Source organism: Gymnoscopelus braueri (genome assembly GCF_963280865.1).
Source record: "Gymnoscopelus braueri genome assembly, chromosome: 6".
NCBI lineage: Eukaryota > Metazoa > Chordata > Actinopteri > Myctophiformes > Myctophidae > Gymnoscopelus > Gymnoscopelus braueri.
Window position 1 is genome coordinate 17,077,284 of NC_137607.1, and position 18,636 is coordinate 17,095,919.

At 39.4% G+C, this 18,636-nt stretch overlaps 1 protein-coding gene across 1 annotated transcript; it reads left to right on the top strand.

Moving 5' to 3' along the window:
• Positions 1-8,333: 8,333 nt before the first annotated feature.
• LOC308086837 (toll-like receptor 13) lies at positions 8,334-17,533 on the top strand (the record flags this gene model as incomplete). Its single annotated transcript, XM_080430482.1, has 6 exons — positions 8,334-8,446; positions 12,819-12,932; positions 13,165-13,447; positions 14,186-15,326; positions 16,460-16,577; positions 17,317-17,533. The coding sequence occupies 6 exons, from the start codon at positions 8,334-8,336 to the stop codon at positions 17,531-17,533; spliced, it is 1,986 nt and encodes a 661-aa protein (XP_080286608.1).
• Between the last annotated feature and the right edge of the window lie 1,103 nt (positions 17,534-18,636).

The following is an 18,636-nucleotide window of genomic DNA, read 5'->3' on the forward strand; positions in this document are numbered from 1 at the left end:
ACTGTGAACAAGTGAATTACTATTGTGCAGTTTTTAAGCTGGCTATTTGCTTGTTTAAAAAAGTAGGACAGAAATTGGCAGTAAACTAGTCACCTTGTAATGTTTTAGAATATGACTGATGCTTAGATAACAAGGTAACTGTGATTCCGGATGTGTTTTAATTGTAGCAATAAGAATGTTTTTGATACCTACTATATCTGAATGTAATCAATCAAATAGTAATTTGTAGAGCATAATACAACGATTTTTAACACACATGACAAGCAGTGGTGGAAGAAGTATTCAGATATTTTACTAAAGTAAAAGTAGCAATACCACAATGTAGAAATACTCTGTTACAAGTAAAAGGCCTGTTACTTGAGTAAAAGTACCAAAGTATTGCCATCAAAATGTACTTAAAGTACCAAAAATAAAAGTACTAAAATGTTGGAAAATAGCAGATCTACAAGCTCACAACGCGTCGCGAGCTTGCAGATCGGCTTTTTTTCAAATAGCCTATGTGTAAAATAGGGCTAAAGTGGTTAATGTGTGTTTTATAATATAATAACTTATATCTGCAAAGTAACTAAAGTTTTCAAATAATTGTAGTCGAGTAAAAGAACAATATTTGGCTCTGAGATGTAGTGGAGTAGAAGTAAAAGTATTGACAATGGGAAATACTCAAGTAAAGTACAAATACTTCAACATTGTACTTAAGTACAGTACTTGAGTACATGTACTTAGTTACTTTACACCACTGATGACAGAACCCCCTTTAAAGCTAATATCACTGAATTATGAAAACAACGTAACCTTTTGTAGAGGCGGTCAAGATGAGCATTTCCAATTCAGAAATGACACAGTGATAAGTGGGTTGGTGCCGTGTCCCTTACATCTTTTCGGGGGATCATTTTATTGGCCACCTTGTTTCAAGAGCTCCGGGATTACTGTGCTCAAGGAGCCGTGACATCTTTTGTGACACCTCAAAACCACTGAAACAACTGCCATTCGCTTATATCCTATCCAGAAACACACACTGCTCAGTGACAGTGACCATAGGCTCTATGCACATCAGCCATAGTGTGAAGAAATTCACAGGTGTTGCCAATTAGACCCTCCAGAAAAAAATGCGATTATGCGATCGCAGACTTTACCGCATAATCAGCAAAATGGCGCATAATTATGCGGGGGTAACGTTTTTTTCAAAAAGGCCGCATTGCATCGCATAATATGCGCAACGCATCGCATATTATGCGCAACGCATCGCATAATATGTGCTTCGCATCGCATATTGCCGCATATTTCACAACTTTCCGCAAACTCCGCAACTTCCCGCAATTTCACCTCATAAAATTGCAAAAAAGAAACGCATATTTCATCGCAAAATCAAGGATTTTAGGCCGCATAATCAAGAGTTTTAGCCCGCATAATCAAGAGTTTTAGCCCGCATAATCAAGGATTTTTGCCCGCGTTTTTCTGGAGGGTCTAGCCAATGATACTAATGAGGGCTCTGTTCCATTCTGGTCAAACAGAGTCAGGGTGCTGATGTTGTGCACGTTGGCTCACTGGAGACACTCTGCTACACCAGCTGGGTCTAAAATTGGGGTTCAGGGACCCTCATGGTTCCTTGAAACAACTGCCATTCCAAATGGCCTCTTACGGGTGTGTAACTCTGAGAGTGTACAAATGGAACCAAATGGACCCGTAAGGGTCCATTTGGTTCCATTTGTACACTCCCAGAGTTATGGTGGTGGTGGAAATTAAAAAAGTCTGAGAACCACTGTGCTACTCTAAATGTAACAGAGCCTTCATTAGTATCATTGGTAACACCTGTGAAGGAAGTGATAATATGGCTGCTGTGCATAGAGCCTATTGTGACTATCAAGGAGGCAACCCCATAGGCTGAGGGTGGCTGGCTAACACACACGCATGCACACATGTAAAATAATACCTCCATGGCACATTCCTGGAACTACCACTAATGGACATAATGGCATACAGACTGGAATGTGAATGCGGTTGCTTAACCTGCTGGGTGGGCAATGCAATATATAGCAATAATCAGCCTGATCATTTTCCTTTATACTGCAATTGAAAGTCACGGGATAATCCCAAAGCAGGGCAGGAGGTTGGAAATCTCTATCTTGTGAAGTTAGGCTACACTGGTAACATGAACACATGTATTTTAATAACCTTCCAGCCTTCCAGTCAGTAGGCAGGTAGGCCTCTGCAATTCAACCTGCGGCATGAGTGTGATCAGGAATGGTGCTAAATCTGCCATAACTCAGACTGGTGAGGCATGATTGTCCACTGGAGGCAGTTTACAGTATACAATTTTCCCGAGGAGATCTTGCTGCATCTTGTGGGCTGATTACACTGCTAGCACCGCTGCTAGGCAAATGCATGCACCCAAGCCCATATTAAATCAACACAGCTTATTGCTATATACGCTGCTGCAGGACCAAGCCCGGGGTGTGGGTTGAAATGTGTCTGCAACTCACTCCTATAAGCACTTGAGGGGGCGGGGAGGATCACATTTCTATGGGCACTCTAGATGAATTAGGCAATCTTACTGCCCGTGGTAATGATTAATAGTGATGGCCCCATAAATTGCTGCCCTGAGAAATATATTGCTACGGTAGTATCTGTTGTTTTGCACTGTGAGGCCCGCTCCTGCCTTTGAGGTCAGTACTTAGATAAGCAGCCAGCGATCGAATGAGACAGCAGAATAAGCACTCATCCACATCCAACCCCACCAAATAGGATTATTAGGGTTGGATCCATCACAAGCGTTCATAAATTATCAAGCACCAACATTTGATACCCCTCTGATGGGAAACGGAGCCGGTGGAAACAACACTATGAGAAATTTGATCATCACACTTTCAGCTCATCTAAAGTTAATCCTGTTTGCTCTTTGACAGTCAACTTGACTTTTATACCAAATGAGAGGAGTTTTCATTGTGCAGAGTCTTGTTGGTAGCACATGCGAAAGGTAAAGGTCAATTTACACTTAATTGCATGATGGTGTGGCTAGCCAAAAAGAACAGAAATACAACTCATCACCAGTGGTGTAAAGTAACTATCTACATTTACTCAAATACTGTACTTAAGTACAATTTTTAGGTATTTTTACTTTGTACTGGAGTATTTCCAATTTCCAATACTTTTACTTCTACTCCTCTACATCTCAAAGGCAAATATTGTACATTTACGCCACTACAATTATTTGAAAACTTCACAGTTACTCTGTAGATTTAGATTATTATTACAAAACATACATTAACCACTTCAGTTATATATATGTCACAGGGTATTTGGAGAACCAGGGTGATTGAAGACAGAGTGCTCGTTTTTAGGCACGGGGCTTCGGGGCCAGGCGGGGCTTTTCGACACAGGGTTTATTAGCGAGGCTCGCGATGAGGAGGAGGAGAAGGAGGACGCGGCGCTGCGAGGCGGGGGTTTATTACGCGAGGCTCGCGAGGAGGAGGAGGAGGAGCCTCCTCCTCCTCCTCCTCGCGAGCCTCGCGTAATAAACCGTCCTCCTTCTCCTCCTCCGAGGAGGAGGAGGAGAACGCGGCGCCACGAGGCGGGGCTTTGATGCGACGCCGACGCGGACCTGTCTTTTGTTGTTCCCCCCCACATAGCAACCAGGAAGCTACGCTAGGGGAACGCTGAACACACGTTCACACACACACGCTTGTCCATGACGGAGGCGCGCCGACTCAGCAGAGCTTGAGGCCGAGGAGGCGCGCCCTCGCGCCTCCAGGCGCGAGTGCCCGCGCTGACCGGCCGATGCTCTGCTAGTCGACACAGCGCCGTTCGAGTTGTAAACCGATAGGGACAGAATAGTTCTTTTCATGGATCACTGTGTGTGTGTGTGTGTGTGTGTGTGTGTGTGTGTGTGTGTGTGTGTGTGTGTGTGTGTGTGTGTGTGTGTGTGTGTGTGTGTGTGTGTGTGTGTCAGGGAGAAAGTAAAACAAAAGCCAGAACACAATAAAAGTATCTTAACAGTCCTGCTTTCAATAAACCAAAAAAAGCATGAGTGCGTGCGCGTGTGTGTGCGCTTGTGTGTGTGTGTGTGTGTGTGTGTGTGTGTGTGTGTGTGTGTGTGTGTGTGTGTGTGTGTGTGTGTGTGTGTGTGTGTGTGTGTGACTGTGTGTGTGTGTGACTGTGTGTGTGTGGTCGCGGCCATATATGTTTGTGCACAAGCCTGGCTTGTGGCTCCCTCTAGTGTTGCTTCTACAGAATTGCTGGGTGGGTGGTAAAAACGAGCGCGCCTTCTTCAATCGCCCTGGTTCTCCAATCACCCTGTAACATATACATTTCAGCCATTTGGAAATAGCCGATCTACAAGCTAACAATGCATTGTTAGCTTGTAGATCTGCTATTTTCAAAAGATTTTTTAAAACATTTTGAACTTCTGAAATGGGACATTTTGCACAATGAGTACTTTCTACTTTTGGTACTTTAAGTACATTTAGATACCAATACTGTTGTACTTTTACTCAAGTAGATTTTGAATTCCGGACTCTTACTTGTAACAAAGTATGTCTACATTGCAGTATTGATACTTTTACTCAAGTACAACATGTGAGTACTTTTTCCACCACTGCTCACAAATAATCTGTTCTTTTCGGCACGTGTTACGACTTTATAAGGTCTAGAGGCTATAAAGGAGTAATGACACCATTGTAACACAGACTATCCTAAAGGCCTAAATTAGGCATAGGGAGTCTGGCTACAGCACGGCTCATGTTGTGACTGAAAGTTACAGAGTGAAGAATCACAGTGACACGCACTTTACTTATTCGCATGGTAAGTGCTATAGATTTTAGTGTTAGTTTATTGATGAACTGACTAAAAATGAATGATTATGCACTTTGCCAATTGCCCATTTAGCAGAATCTCCCCAGCACTCGATCAAGTCCTGACCGAGAGCTATACTTTGATCAATGCAGACCACAACTGAGATTTTTCTACACAGGCCTAAAGCAACCGGCTTGTGTCGAGAAAACGTAAATGAAATATATGGGTCTGGGTGGAGAAAATTGGGAAAACAAACCAATGAAACTCATCACTTTTGTCCTATACCGTGTCGGCTGATATATGCTGAATTGATGCAGCTAAATAACAACACTCCATGAGATGAACAGTTACACAATACCTGGTAAGACATATGGCATCCTGAGAGCATGCAACTCTACTGAAAATGGCATGCAATTTCAACGATTAGAACAAAAGGGTTTAGAGGGACGATTTATTAACTCTGGCACCATTGTAATAGAACCACAGGCCAGGGGTACAAAAGAAAAAGGGGGGGGGGTACTGGCATAAATATTAACCAGACATGGTTTAAAACGGAAATGAAAGTATTTGTTTTGTGATCATTTTAACAAAATTCATCCATTATTCTGATTGGCATGAATACAAATCTAAATATAGTAGATAACACACTGACTGACTCATAGGCATAGACTGTAAAAAACACTCATAGTTTACTGCAGTGGTTCTCAACCTTTTCAGGCCACGACCCCCCAAAATAATCATATTTGAACTGGGGACCCCCCAAAATAATCATATTTGAACTGGGGATCCCCCAAAATAATCATATTTGAACTCCCCCACCGTGATAAGCACTTGGAATGTAGGAGTTGAGGCATTACATTTTCGGTTCCAGAAAATAGCAGGGGGGGACTGTCCCCAGTTCAAATATGATTATTTAGGGGGGTCTATTTGGTTCCTTCACACTAAATGTCTGTATTGACATATTATATCTCCTTCTCATCCTAGTCAGTTCTTAGAGGTGTCTTTGTCATTGTCACCTGAGTGATTAGTGTGACTTGAGCTTTCGAACAACATTTGAAACAAAATGCAGTGTCAAAGTCCTTTACTTCGGGCACTAAGCCTACTGGTTGCTGACGGCCAGGGATTCAACTTCAGACTCAACTTCAGTGTGCTCAATACAAACTGATGTCCAAAAACGAGTCCGTTGAGGTTAACAAAATGATATTTATTCTCTGTCATTTGTCCGTCACTTCAGTATACAAATAAATGAATAAGGCAAAATAAACAGACCACCAGCCCTCATAAACACAGTCAACAAACTGTTTGCCTTTGCCACAAGCAACACCTGCCGCTTGATTAGGGACCTTGTTAAATACCCTGGCAACCTTGGCCTTGACCATGCCCTGCAGTGATGTCATCAAAGAGCAAAATGACCACAGCAATCATATGGCTCTTATAAGAAGGAATTTACTAAGAGAATTAGAACATACAGTAGATATAGATATAGGCACTATTAGGCAGTGAATGTATAAGTGGCAGCATTCTATTGCTTATCATTATATAATCTTATATCACCAGAAATGACCCCCACCCCCCAACTGTTTACTGCACATATTTTTCTTTTTGATTACTACTCTTGGCTAACATTATATGATGTTTTTGCATATTGTATTGTTTATTGTTTTTTTTATTATTGTTTCTTTAAAATGTTCGATGAATTGAATACACAGGACCCCGATGGAAACAAGCCATAGTGCTTTCTTGGGTTTTAATACTTTTAGCATCCTTTTTTATGGAACTGTACTTTATGAGATTTCTTTTGCAAACTGTTAATAAAGTATTCAATCAATCAAAAATGTAATAGAATAGACAAACTAGTTTAAGTAAATAAAGCAATGTCATAATTTGGGAGCAAATTTGAAGAAAAAAAAGAAAAGAATAAAAGCAAATTCACTTTTAATTCATAGGAGTCCGGACTATTGTGCAAATGAAATGACAAACAGTGACATCTTGTGGTCATTTTGGTTTGGTGCAGTGTCTTCTCCCTCTCATCGCTGGCATCCCTCACTCTCTCTCTCACCAGTGTTGCCATGTCCGCTTATTATAAGCGACTTTGGGCTTATTTTTCTGTTTCTTGCTTGTAAATATTGATAGTTGTGGATTGAGTTTTTTTGGGCTTGTTTCTAAAGTGTAGTTGTTTATTTGGGCTTGTTTCTAAAGTGTAGTTGTTTATCTGGGCTTGTTTCTAAAGTGTGGTTGTTTATTTGGGCTTGTCTCTAAAGTGTAGTTGTTTATTTGGGCTTGTTTCTAAAGTGTGGTTGTTTATTGTCTCCGCAAAAAAACAAAAACAATACTTCTACAGATTTTGTCCAAAAATCCCGTAAATCGGTACACAGTATATCTATAGTCATTAGACGAAACAGGTCTTTCAGATTTTTCATATTCCATCCTGGTTGAAAATTGGCGTCCAAAGTTTGCAGGAGTACTCCGTTTTGAACAAAATGCCTCAAATCAGGAACACAGCTTGCAATTCCCGTGAAATTTTGCACGCACATTCCCATTAGGCCGAGGAAGAAATGCCACTTGAAAATGTTCAAACCAGCCTCATGGTACAAAATTCAACAAATTAAAGTAACGCACAGTCCCTAACACTCAAGAAGAATTGCATTCAAAACATAAACAGGACAGATTTTTGTAGTTCTGATCAAAACTTGCCTGGACTCATTCTATTTGTCACATTGAGGTACTTCCTCTTTCTCTTCTCTCCACTATTGACACACCGTGTTATTTGTGAGGTGTCACTGAGCGGTGGTCGAATGAACTTCCATGTCACATGAACTCTCTGAAATGATGCTTCATTCCTCTCACAGTAACACACTGGAAGGATGTCACATGAGTTTTAGGAGTTCAGGTAGGATTCAGTATTTCAATTACTTTGGTACAGAACATTTTCTATGCTGCTCTAAAAAATCATCCTGGAAACTATACTATTCCTTGTGACCTTTCTGTATTATAGCTTGTTAGTTTAAGTAAACCAATGATAGACTGAAAACCATCATGCAGGATGACTGGTGAATTAAACTCACTGAAATATATACGATGGAGGGGCTAATATCTGTAATGTCTACCATAGAGAGGGTAATATTTTCTCTGAGAATATGTAATGATGAAGAAGAAATAAGAATATTGTTCAAGGTGAATTAATGATGCAACCCCACTAAACGCGACGCATTTTGAGCTTGTAGATCTGCTATTTTTGCTATTTTTGAATTGGAATCCCGATTTATTTTTTGCTTTTTTTGTTTTGGAATCCTGAAAAGTAACATTTGTATTTAATTTCAAAAGCATTTAGTTATACTTACGTTAACTTTATGAACTTAAATACAAATACATTGGACATAAAAAAGACAATAGAATTGTAATACTAGTCATTAAGCTACTAATATAGACTGAAGTAATTAAAGCGGGTCATGTTTGCATGTTTGGAATTGTAACAGCTGAAATCAATAATATATCAGTATACCGATATTAACCTGCGGGCCGCATTCATTGAAGGTGGTGGCCGCATGTGGCCCCTGGGCCACCAGTTGCCCAGCATGTTATCAGGTTCAAATTCGGGGCGTGTTGCAGAAGACCAGAGGGAGTGTCGTGCCCGTCGTGAAGACAGTCGGATCAGCAGGTCTAATAACCTTATCTATAAATCCACAAATATGCATAGAGATCCCTGATGTCCTTAACATGACATCAGATACACAGAACCTTTGGTGAGCCTTGTGCACGAATCCATTCAATACGTTCTCCACTTAATTATGGGCGGTGGTGTAGAGTAACTTAGTACATTTACTTAAGTACTGTACTTAAGTACACTTTTGAGGATTTTTTACTTTACTGGAGTATTTCCAAATGTCAGTACTTTTACTTTTGTACTTTAAGTACATTTTGATACCAATACTTTTGTACTTTAACTCAAGTACATGTTTAATTCTGGACTTTTACTTGTAACAGAGTATTTTTACTTTGCAGGATTGATACTTTTACTTAAGTACAAAAAAGTTCCAAAAGGCTACCAGGGCATCACATTACATTTTATGTACAGAACTGAGATGGGGCCTGTTTGTTCAGGAGTCCTATACTTGTAGGGACAAATGATCTTGAAGCCCTAGCCTGTAACATTGGCACTGTGTACCTGCTATTTTCACAATATTTATCTGTGGAACCGAGTCAAACAAAATGGGGGTCCCCAGTTCAAATATGATTATTTTGGGGGGTCACGGCCTGAAAAGGTTGAGAACCACTGCAGCATAGATTACTGATTCAGGTCCATTTGGTCCCATTTGTGTTTTTGCACTCTCACTCAGAGTTGTAAATGTGAAGTTGGAGAACCACTGTGTGAGAGAGATAGACAGAGGGGAGGAAGAGAGGAAGAAGAAGAAGAAGAAGAGAGGGCTTGTAGATCTGCTATTTTCACAATATTTATCTGTGGAACCGAGTCAAACAAAATGGGGGTCCCCAGTTCATGATTATTTTGGGGGGTCATGCCCTGGCATCCCTTATTTTTATTTATTTATTTTCACAAATTGTCATAAATGGCATAAAAGGAAAAAAAGCTGATCTACAAGCTCAGTAAAAGATTGTAGATCTGCTATTTGTTGCTATGAATACAGGTGTGGCTTGAGATTTTGACTTGCCCATTGGTGTGGCTTGGGCACAAAAGGTTTGAAAACCACTGCAGTATAAATATAGGACTGGAAAATAAGTGTTCTCATGAAGCTCTCGATGACCAATTTATTGATGTTGCACTTTCAACTTTTAATTATTATTATTATTTGATGTATTTAACTTGAGTTGAAATTTTTGTTTGAATTGAGCTGAAATAGCTTGCACTTTGGAGTGAAACAGAGCGATAAATGTACAATCAAAAGCAGTTTTTTTTTTCTTTTTTTTTATAAACAAGTATTGTTTACATGACTGATGTCGGTAGTTACCTGGTTGTAATTTGCTTCCCTTTTTAATACAATGGGGTTATTGCCACCGATTTCAATTCCTGTGGGAAGTGACCATGGTTGATGGACATATTTATTATGTGGGTTATGCAGGAAGTGATGACTTCTGCTGATTCTCGTAAATATCTGGCTGGGATGTTATCGTGACCTGTTGCTTTTGAAGGATTTAGGGTTTTTGGCTTTTCTAACACTTCTTCTATGGAGAAGGCCTCGGGCTTAACTCCCTTATTTTTATAAAGCCTCACTGTAGCACCCTGACTGGGCCGGCAGTGCGCTGACTAGTGATTTGGCTACGGTTGTAAAATAGGTGTTTAAACTGTTGGCTACCTCCAGTTTGTCGGATACAATTTTTCCTCCTACTGTATGTCCAGGTTTAGATTGTGCGTTTTGGTTTTTAATCTCTGATTGCATCCTAACTGTCACAGTGATTTCCATAATTTCTGAGGGTTATTTTTGTTTTCTGTAATCTTTTGGGTGAAAAACTCCTTCTTTCTTATCCTAATCGTTTGTTGGACCTTGTTTCTTAAATTTTTATATTAAATAAACAGATGCTCATCCTTGGATTTCCTGTACTTTCTAAAAGTGTCATCTCTTAGGCTAATAACTTTTAAAATATCTGCATTCAACCATGGCTCAGTTCTAGCTTTAATCCTCACAGTTTTTTCTCGAGCATATTTGGCAACTATCGGTAAAAAAGATGATTTAAAATGGTCCAAGGCCTTATCCACTTCTGTACATTTAAGAACTGGAGACCAATCCAAGTTCCCCAGAGAGGAAGATAGAGCCTCACTACTATATCACTTTTGGGATCTGATAGTAATTGTGTTATGATAGCTTAGTACTATTTTCTGAAGCTTACGTGTACAGTATTTGATGGAGTGATCACTTGTGCCAAAATGTATGACTCCACTTTTGGACATTTTTGATTTATCTGTTGTTAGAATTAAATTAATAATGGTAGAGGAACTAATCCTAGTGCACTGGTCACTGTGTTGATGAAAAATAAGGTGGCAAACATGTCTTAGGGCTTTGTAAGTTGTGCAATGTTTATTTAAAATGTTGGTATTCATGTGACCAATAATACAAACTTCAGAGTCGATAAAATCTACTGGGATTTCTGTCTTTCCTAATTACTGTGTAATTTTCAATTTCAATTTTTGTTTCACTGATGGAGAAGTCTAGCATTGTTTCCGTGAAACAGAATCCCAAACTTTTTTTGTTTAAATAATGATCTTATTTTCGGGATTTTGCTGTAATGTTTTCACAATGAATTTATAGGACCTTGTAACTCTTGTTTCAGAGAAGTAACTCTCTGAAACCACCTGCACTGCATGCACTGATGTGCTTGCTTGTAGAACCACTACATTATAAAAAGCCTGCACAACACCTATAAAAACAGAAATGACTGAGGAACCAAAACGAAATACTTTTACTCCTACACCCATACAAGATGTAACAGGCGAGCGGAGGGGGAAGCCAGAAACACGGTGAGAGCAGAAGTGTGGCCTTGTAAAACCTAAAAGTACAGCCTTCCTAGAAATGTACTCGAATAAAAGTTTAATATTTGTCTTGGAAATGTACTCAAGTAAGAGTAGTAAGTATTAAAGAAATCTAATACTCAAGTACATTTACTCCGTTACTGTCCACCACTGATTATAAGTATTATATAATGTGTTTTAATTTGGAGAATGAGTGCTCGCTCGGGCTTGTGATGGTGAAAGACAAACAAACAAAAAAATCTCACAAAAAACTAACATTTTTGTCTTTGAGCTCCACTACTGTGTTTATATCCATTCATTGTCTCTTTACTATCAGCACTGTTTACAACAGGGTAGGCAACCTTAGGAATGGGTGCCAACATTGGCGCAGGGGAGGGTAATCACTGGCACATAAGTGTGAGAGAGAGGATTTTGTTTTGTCAATTAAATTAAGTCCCCTCACATCTGTATGCAAATTGCATCCTGCACACACATCTACATTCATTCAAACTCTGAACTCTGACTGAGGAGGGAGTCTGGGAGATAGGTGGGGTTATTGCTCTGAGTCTCAATGTCCTGATGTAAAAGAAAATATTTCAAAAGAAGAAGACAAAAAATATATATATATTTATGTACAATCGGAATCTGTTGGGAATATTTATTTTTGATGTGGTGTATCAATTATACATAATGTTGATATGGCACGCTCACTATCAAGAAAATAAAAACATGGCACTTTATGTCAAAAAGGTTGCTGACCCTCTGGTTTACAAGAAGTGATTGTTGATGATGTAGCCTATGGATTCTTTTGGCACTTGTTTCTAACTTAGGAAGGTCTAAATATATATGTTAACTTCAGGTGAAAACAAAACAGTCTTGTAACGTTTTAACGTTTCATTCTTCATTACTTCCTACGCATGATCTGTCTCTCTCACAAGATGAGCATATTTATTCATCACCAGTGTTGTTGGCTTCTGTTACATTTAACTTACAAAACTTATTTTGAAATAATGTATGGGGGGACAACTTCAAGTTTGTCTGAAGTTGGAGGGGACATGTCCCCCCAGTCTACCCCGGAATCCACGCCCCCTTTAACCCATAGTTTTTAGAATAATAATAAGAACGGAACGGTTTTGGACATACAAGGTTTCCAGAAAAATTATGTTAGGATTTAGAAGGTGTTTGCAGAATCTGCCTCAGTAAACAGGTTGTAACAACAGTTACATGCAGAGGATGTAATGATTTATATTATCTTGATTTGGTATTTTGACGATACATTTGTGACTGGCTCGACAGTTGGACAGACGACAGCCAGGTTTCAAGATCACAGAGTTGCCATACAGGATCACAAGATCTCAAGAGCCTGTAGCTTCACATTAACTTCACAGGAGAGAGCAGATGGTAACTTCTGTCACCCATGACATTGGACGACAAGTCTGCCCAAACATAGTGGCATAGTCCTCTAAAGGGAACATAAGATTTATGGAATATAGAGTTAGAATCTATGTTGCAGATCAAATAAAAGGTGTAGATGTGTACTGTAACTGTTATACTGTTGTATCCTCTTTAGATCATCCATGCTGAACAGTGTTGTCACCAACCAGTGTCCACAGCAGAGTTACTCCACCAACCTGACAGTTGACCCTGAAGACAGCAATGATGCCACAGACAGCAAGCTGCCATTGTTTGCTCTTCTTATTTCTGTTTTGCACACTTAATCTTTGCCCAATACTGGCTTACATGCTGAAAGACTGCACTATTGTTCACTCTGCTGTTTATGTTTCAGTGAATTGTGAACAGCGTCAACTCATTAGCGTACCAGATGACATTCCCAGAGAGGTTACATCATTAACACTCCAGAGAAACGCAATTCGAAAGATAAACAGGACAGATTTTAACAATCTGTCGAATCTCAGAGAATTGGACCTGAGTGTGAATGCAATAGTTGATGTAGATGACGGGGCTTTTGTCCATTTGATGGAACTTAAAGTGCTCCGTATGGACCATAACTACCTAACAACACTGACAGTCAATATGTTTCAGGGACTGTCTAATCTCTTGATGCTGAGCTTGTTTGACAACAATCTCCAATTTATCAGCCGCGCTGCCTTCCAGTCACTCACCAGCTTACAGGCACTATGTCTAGAGTCCAATCAAATTACAGATATCATCACCATCTTACAACTACCACGCTTACAGGTGCTCAACATCTCAATTGAGTTAGAGTCGTTTCAGTCAAAAGATCTGCCATTAAACATGTCCTCTGAGCTCAGGGAGTTGAGAATTGATTCATCGTCAATGAAAAGGTTTAGCATCACAACAGCTGTATTTCCACATCTTGAGACAATCGACGTGTCAGGCTGTTCTGGCAGTGAGAGTGATGGATTTAAGTGGGACATACCAGACAAGTATTTTCTCAGGAATATAACTAAGGTGTCTTTTGCCTTTACTTTTATGTCTTTTGACTCCATCAGAAAAGCTCTACAGAGTCTTGATTCACTAGAATACCTACTGCTGATTACCATGGAGAAGTGGATAAAAATAGACCTCTTAAATATTGCCTGCAAAATACCCACACTGAGGACACTCATGATAGTGTATACCTTCATGGACAACTTAAGTGAAAAACTTTCACCTTGTACTCAACTAATCAGCCTGGATCTATCATATAATAACCTGAAGGAACTGTCTAAGGATTCATTAAAAGAAATGAAGCAACTGACTCACCTGAACCTCGCCTACAACCTACTTTCCAAAGTGCCAGACGATGTTAAGAATCTCTCCATGCTACAAACCCTAGACCTGCGTTACAATCATATTCATGATCTAAGCTGCTCAGACTTCTTAAATTTAACAAGACTCACTCACCTTCATCTAGATACCAACCTTATCTCTGAACTCAAACAGTGTGTTTTTCAACATCTCTTTGACTTAAAGGTCCTAACTGTGACTCACAATTCCATTTGGACAATTGGAGACACGTTCAAGACTGGTCTGCAGAAACTAGAATTACTGGATTTAAATAAGAATGTCATTCTAGTAGAGTTCGGCAAGGGGGAATTTCAAAGTCTGAAATCGCTCAAGCAGTTAGACGTGGAACTGTACAGAAGTCAGCACAACACCACCTATTTTGAAGGACTAGATGAACTTGAAACACTTAGTCTAATTTTGTATCTCAACCCCATCCGAATGACCTCTTCACCTCCCCATGACTTAACATTACTTAAAAGTCTGAAGAACTTTACAATACAATCCATTCAACAAACCTATGATTCATACCCCTTTTATATATCACAAATGCTCTCGGATATGAAACATTTGGAACACTTTACAGCCGAGAATGTCTATGGTGAAATACCAAACTACGACACATTTAAATATGTACCACAGTTGAAGACTCTTACATTAAGGAGCAATGATCTGCCATGCCTGTACCCTCAGACATTTAACCCGATACAAAACCTAGAGGCTCTCCATCTCTCCAACAACAAATTGAAGTCCCTGGACTTCCTGGCACAAGCCAACCTGACTCGACTCTCTTGGCTGGACGTGAGTCAGAACGAGTTGACGGTGATCAATGTCTCTCTGTTCAGTTTTCTCCCTGCTCTCAGGTATGTTTACATGGGTGACAACCCTTTCGCCTGTGATTGCTCTAATTCTGACTTTCAGCAGTGGATGCTGAACAACAACCAGACACAGGTCGTTTTTGCTCACAGCTACACTTGTGGCTATCCTCTGGCTGAAAAGGGAACTAGGCTTCTTGACTTTGACTACCATTCCTGTGAGCAGATGGACACTAGCTTCATCTGCTACATTTCCACTACTTGTGTGATTGTGCTAACTCTGCTCACATCCGTCACCTACCACTTCCTGAGGTTGCATCTGCTCTATGGATACTACCTCTTCCTGGCCTTCCTTTACGATGCCAAGGAAAGAAAGAGGGGTTCTCCTCAGCGCTACGATGCCTTCATCTCCTTCAACGTTCACGATGAGCTCTGGGTTTACAGAGAAATGCTTCCAGTGCTGGAGGGAGAGCAGGGCTGGAGACTCTGTCTGCACCACCGAGACTTCCAACCAGGTTCAAATCTCTCTCTGTATCTCACTTATAGAGCACCGAAGTCTGATGTCACTGCCACTAGAGGGCGCTGTTTCACGGGTTCGTGGCTTTATTTTTTGTGTTGAAATCCCCATTTGGGAATCTTAGATCACGTCATGTAAGAACTGTGTTCCAAACATAAACTACTACTTCCGGGTCTGAAATCACTGTCCCCACAGCAGCCGCGTTCATGGGAAATGTAGTCTTTGGGTTGTTTGATTCGTTTCTAGTGTTTATATTGTGTTACTCTTTGGGTAAATGTGTACATTTACACCTTCAGTCGATGCTTCATATCCATATGAGTGAAATCGCCAGGGTGGTGTGTTTATTTTTGGAACACTTATATGAAGCGATCTAAGATTCACAAAAAGTAAAGCCACGAACCTGCGGAAAAGCGCCCTCTACTGGCAGTGACGTCAGTACTTCGGTGCTCTATAGCCTACTGTATTTATTTAAACGTGTCTATCTTTTTTTCTGTCACCAACACTTGTATACAGGTAGGTACCTCTGTATCTGAGGAAAAAAACAATGTTGTCTTCAGTGGCATTATTATGACACTACATAATATACTATACAGTGGTGTAAAGTAACTAAGTACATTTACTCAAGTACTGTACTTACATACAATTTTGAGATACTTTTACTTTACTGGAGTATTTCCAATTGTCAATACTTTTACTTCTACTCCACTACATCTCAGAGGCAAATATTGCACTTTTACTCCACTACAATTATTTGAAAACTTTAGTTACTAGTTACTTTGCAGATATCAATTATTACATTATAAAACATACATTAACCACTTTAGCCCTATTTCATAGCTAGGCTATTTGAAAATAGCCTATCTACAAGCTCACAACGCGTCGCGATGCGTTGTGAGCTTGTAGATCTGCTATTTTCAAACATTTGAGTACTTTTACTTTTGGTACTTCAAGTACATTTTGATACCAATACTTCAGTACTTTTACTCAAGTGCATTTTGAATTCCGGCCTTTTACTTGTACTTCTACATTGTACTTCTACATTGCGGTATTGATACTTTTACTTAAGTAAATCATTTGAGTACTTTTTCCTCCACTGATACTATATCTGTCTCTGATTTCTAACGTTTTCAGGTAAAGCCATCATAGAGAACATTACAGAGGCCATCTATGGCAGCAGAAAGACCATCTGTGTGATCAGCCGTCATTACCTGGAGAGTGAATGGTGCTCTAGAGAGTTCCAGATGGCCAGGTGGGGGCGCCATTTCTATGACTTTTGTTTTTGCTTAGTTTTTTTCTATCTTAAGATTCAATTAAAGCAGCAGTCAGTGTCTTTCACGTACAAAACGTTATGTCTCCCCCACACAGTGTGGCTTCACATGGTATTGTAAATATCCTCTAATTGAAATACTCACAGCACAGCTCACTGACCGCTCCATTCCATTTGTGTAGGATGTGAAACTAACTACCAGGCCACTATTACTACTGTTAAACACAGCTTCAAATGTTGCTCATTCATTTGGCATACATTCAGTATTCCCTAGTCAAAAAATCATATAGGAGAAGTTTGGAACAACTTTCTTATAGGATAATAATCATCCTATAAGAAAGTAGGATTTGTTTCAAACATTGAATAGGATCTTTAGTAGATGTTTTCATTGAGGAATATTATCCAATAAGAATGTTACAAAATCTTTTTCTGTTGGAATCCTAAAGAATGTTTAGTCTTTCTATTGGATCATATTGTATGGCTTCTTGACTGGGAGTTTATTTTCAGCACTAACCCAATTCAAGTGAAAAACAACACAGCAACAGTTGTCTTAATTTGGTTTATTAACTGATTATGATACAACATCTTGTGGAAGATCCAATTAATGCAACGTCCTGGAATACAATGCAAAATGTGGTGATTCGTGATTAAGAAACACATGAGCCAGCGTCTCCCCTATAGTTCATCTGTCACCCAACACCCTCTCCTCTCCTGTGTGCAGCTACCGTCTGTTTGATGAAAAGAAGGACGTGTTGATCCTGGTGTTCCTGGAGGACTTACCAGCCCAGCAGTTGTCTCCCTACCATCGCATGAGGAGGCTGGTGAAGAGACACACCTACCTGAGCTGGAACCAGGCTGGACAACACCCTGGACTGTTCTGGCAGAACCTATGCAGAGCTCTGGACACACCTGACACTGATCTGGCTTTCAATGAATAATCTAGTTCCAGTAGCAGTGGTGGAAAAAAAAGTACTCAAATGTTTTACTTAAGTAAAAGTATCAATACCGCAATGCAGAAGTACTCTGTTACAAGTAAAAGTCCAGAATTTAAAATTGACTTGAGCAAAAGTACAAAACTATTGGTATCAAAATGTACTTAAAGTACCAAAAGTAAAAGTAAAAGTACTCAAATGTTTGAAAATAGCAGAACTACAAGCTCACAACGCGTCGCAGGCTATGTTTTCCAGGCGGCCTCTCTACCCATTCAGCTATGGCCACCCGTAAATTATCTATACTTGAATACTGTACTTAATTATTATCTGGAAGTACTTTACTTGAGTACTTTATATACTTTACACTTCTACTTCATTACTCAGAGGGAAATATTGCACTTTTTACTCCACTACTTACTCAACTATTTGACAGCTTTAGTGACTGTAGTTACTTTGCAGATTTAGATTGTAAATACAAAACATTAACTAAGTAAGCACACTTGTATACATTTTCCAAGAATTTAGATTTAAACAAATTGTGCAACGAACCATTCATAATGAGTGATTTTACTTCTGGTGAAGGTGGTGAAGGCTCTAATGTCAACAGGGTATTGAGTTAAATTGTTTTGATTGCGGGGGGGGGGGGGGGGGAGTGTATTGTTCTCATGAATGCAAAGCACACAGTCACTTCCCACTCTTTCTCCATTAATCATTATCTAGATTCATTGCTGGTAGTATTTCCTAAATTGAAGCATTTATTATTCTCATTAATTACATTATGCATTATGCTCATTTACATATATTTCATATATATTTGACATTGGCTATTAAAATGTGTATGATCATGTTGCTCTTTTACTGTTATACTAATTGTATTGAATATTGTTCTTGGGTAATAATTATTGTCTTTGCTCAAATTCATTAATCCTTTTAGAGTTTTTATAATAAGGTCAAATACATATTTGACAAGGATTTGATTGCTCAAATTTCTATTGATTTGCTCATTTGATGAGACCAATGAGACAGATATAACTGTGTTGTAAACAATTTATAAGACCAATATAACTGTTTTGTGAATAATATAACTGTGGCATGAATAATGTTTTAAT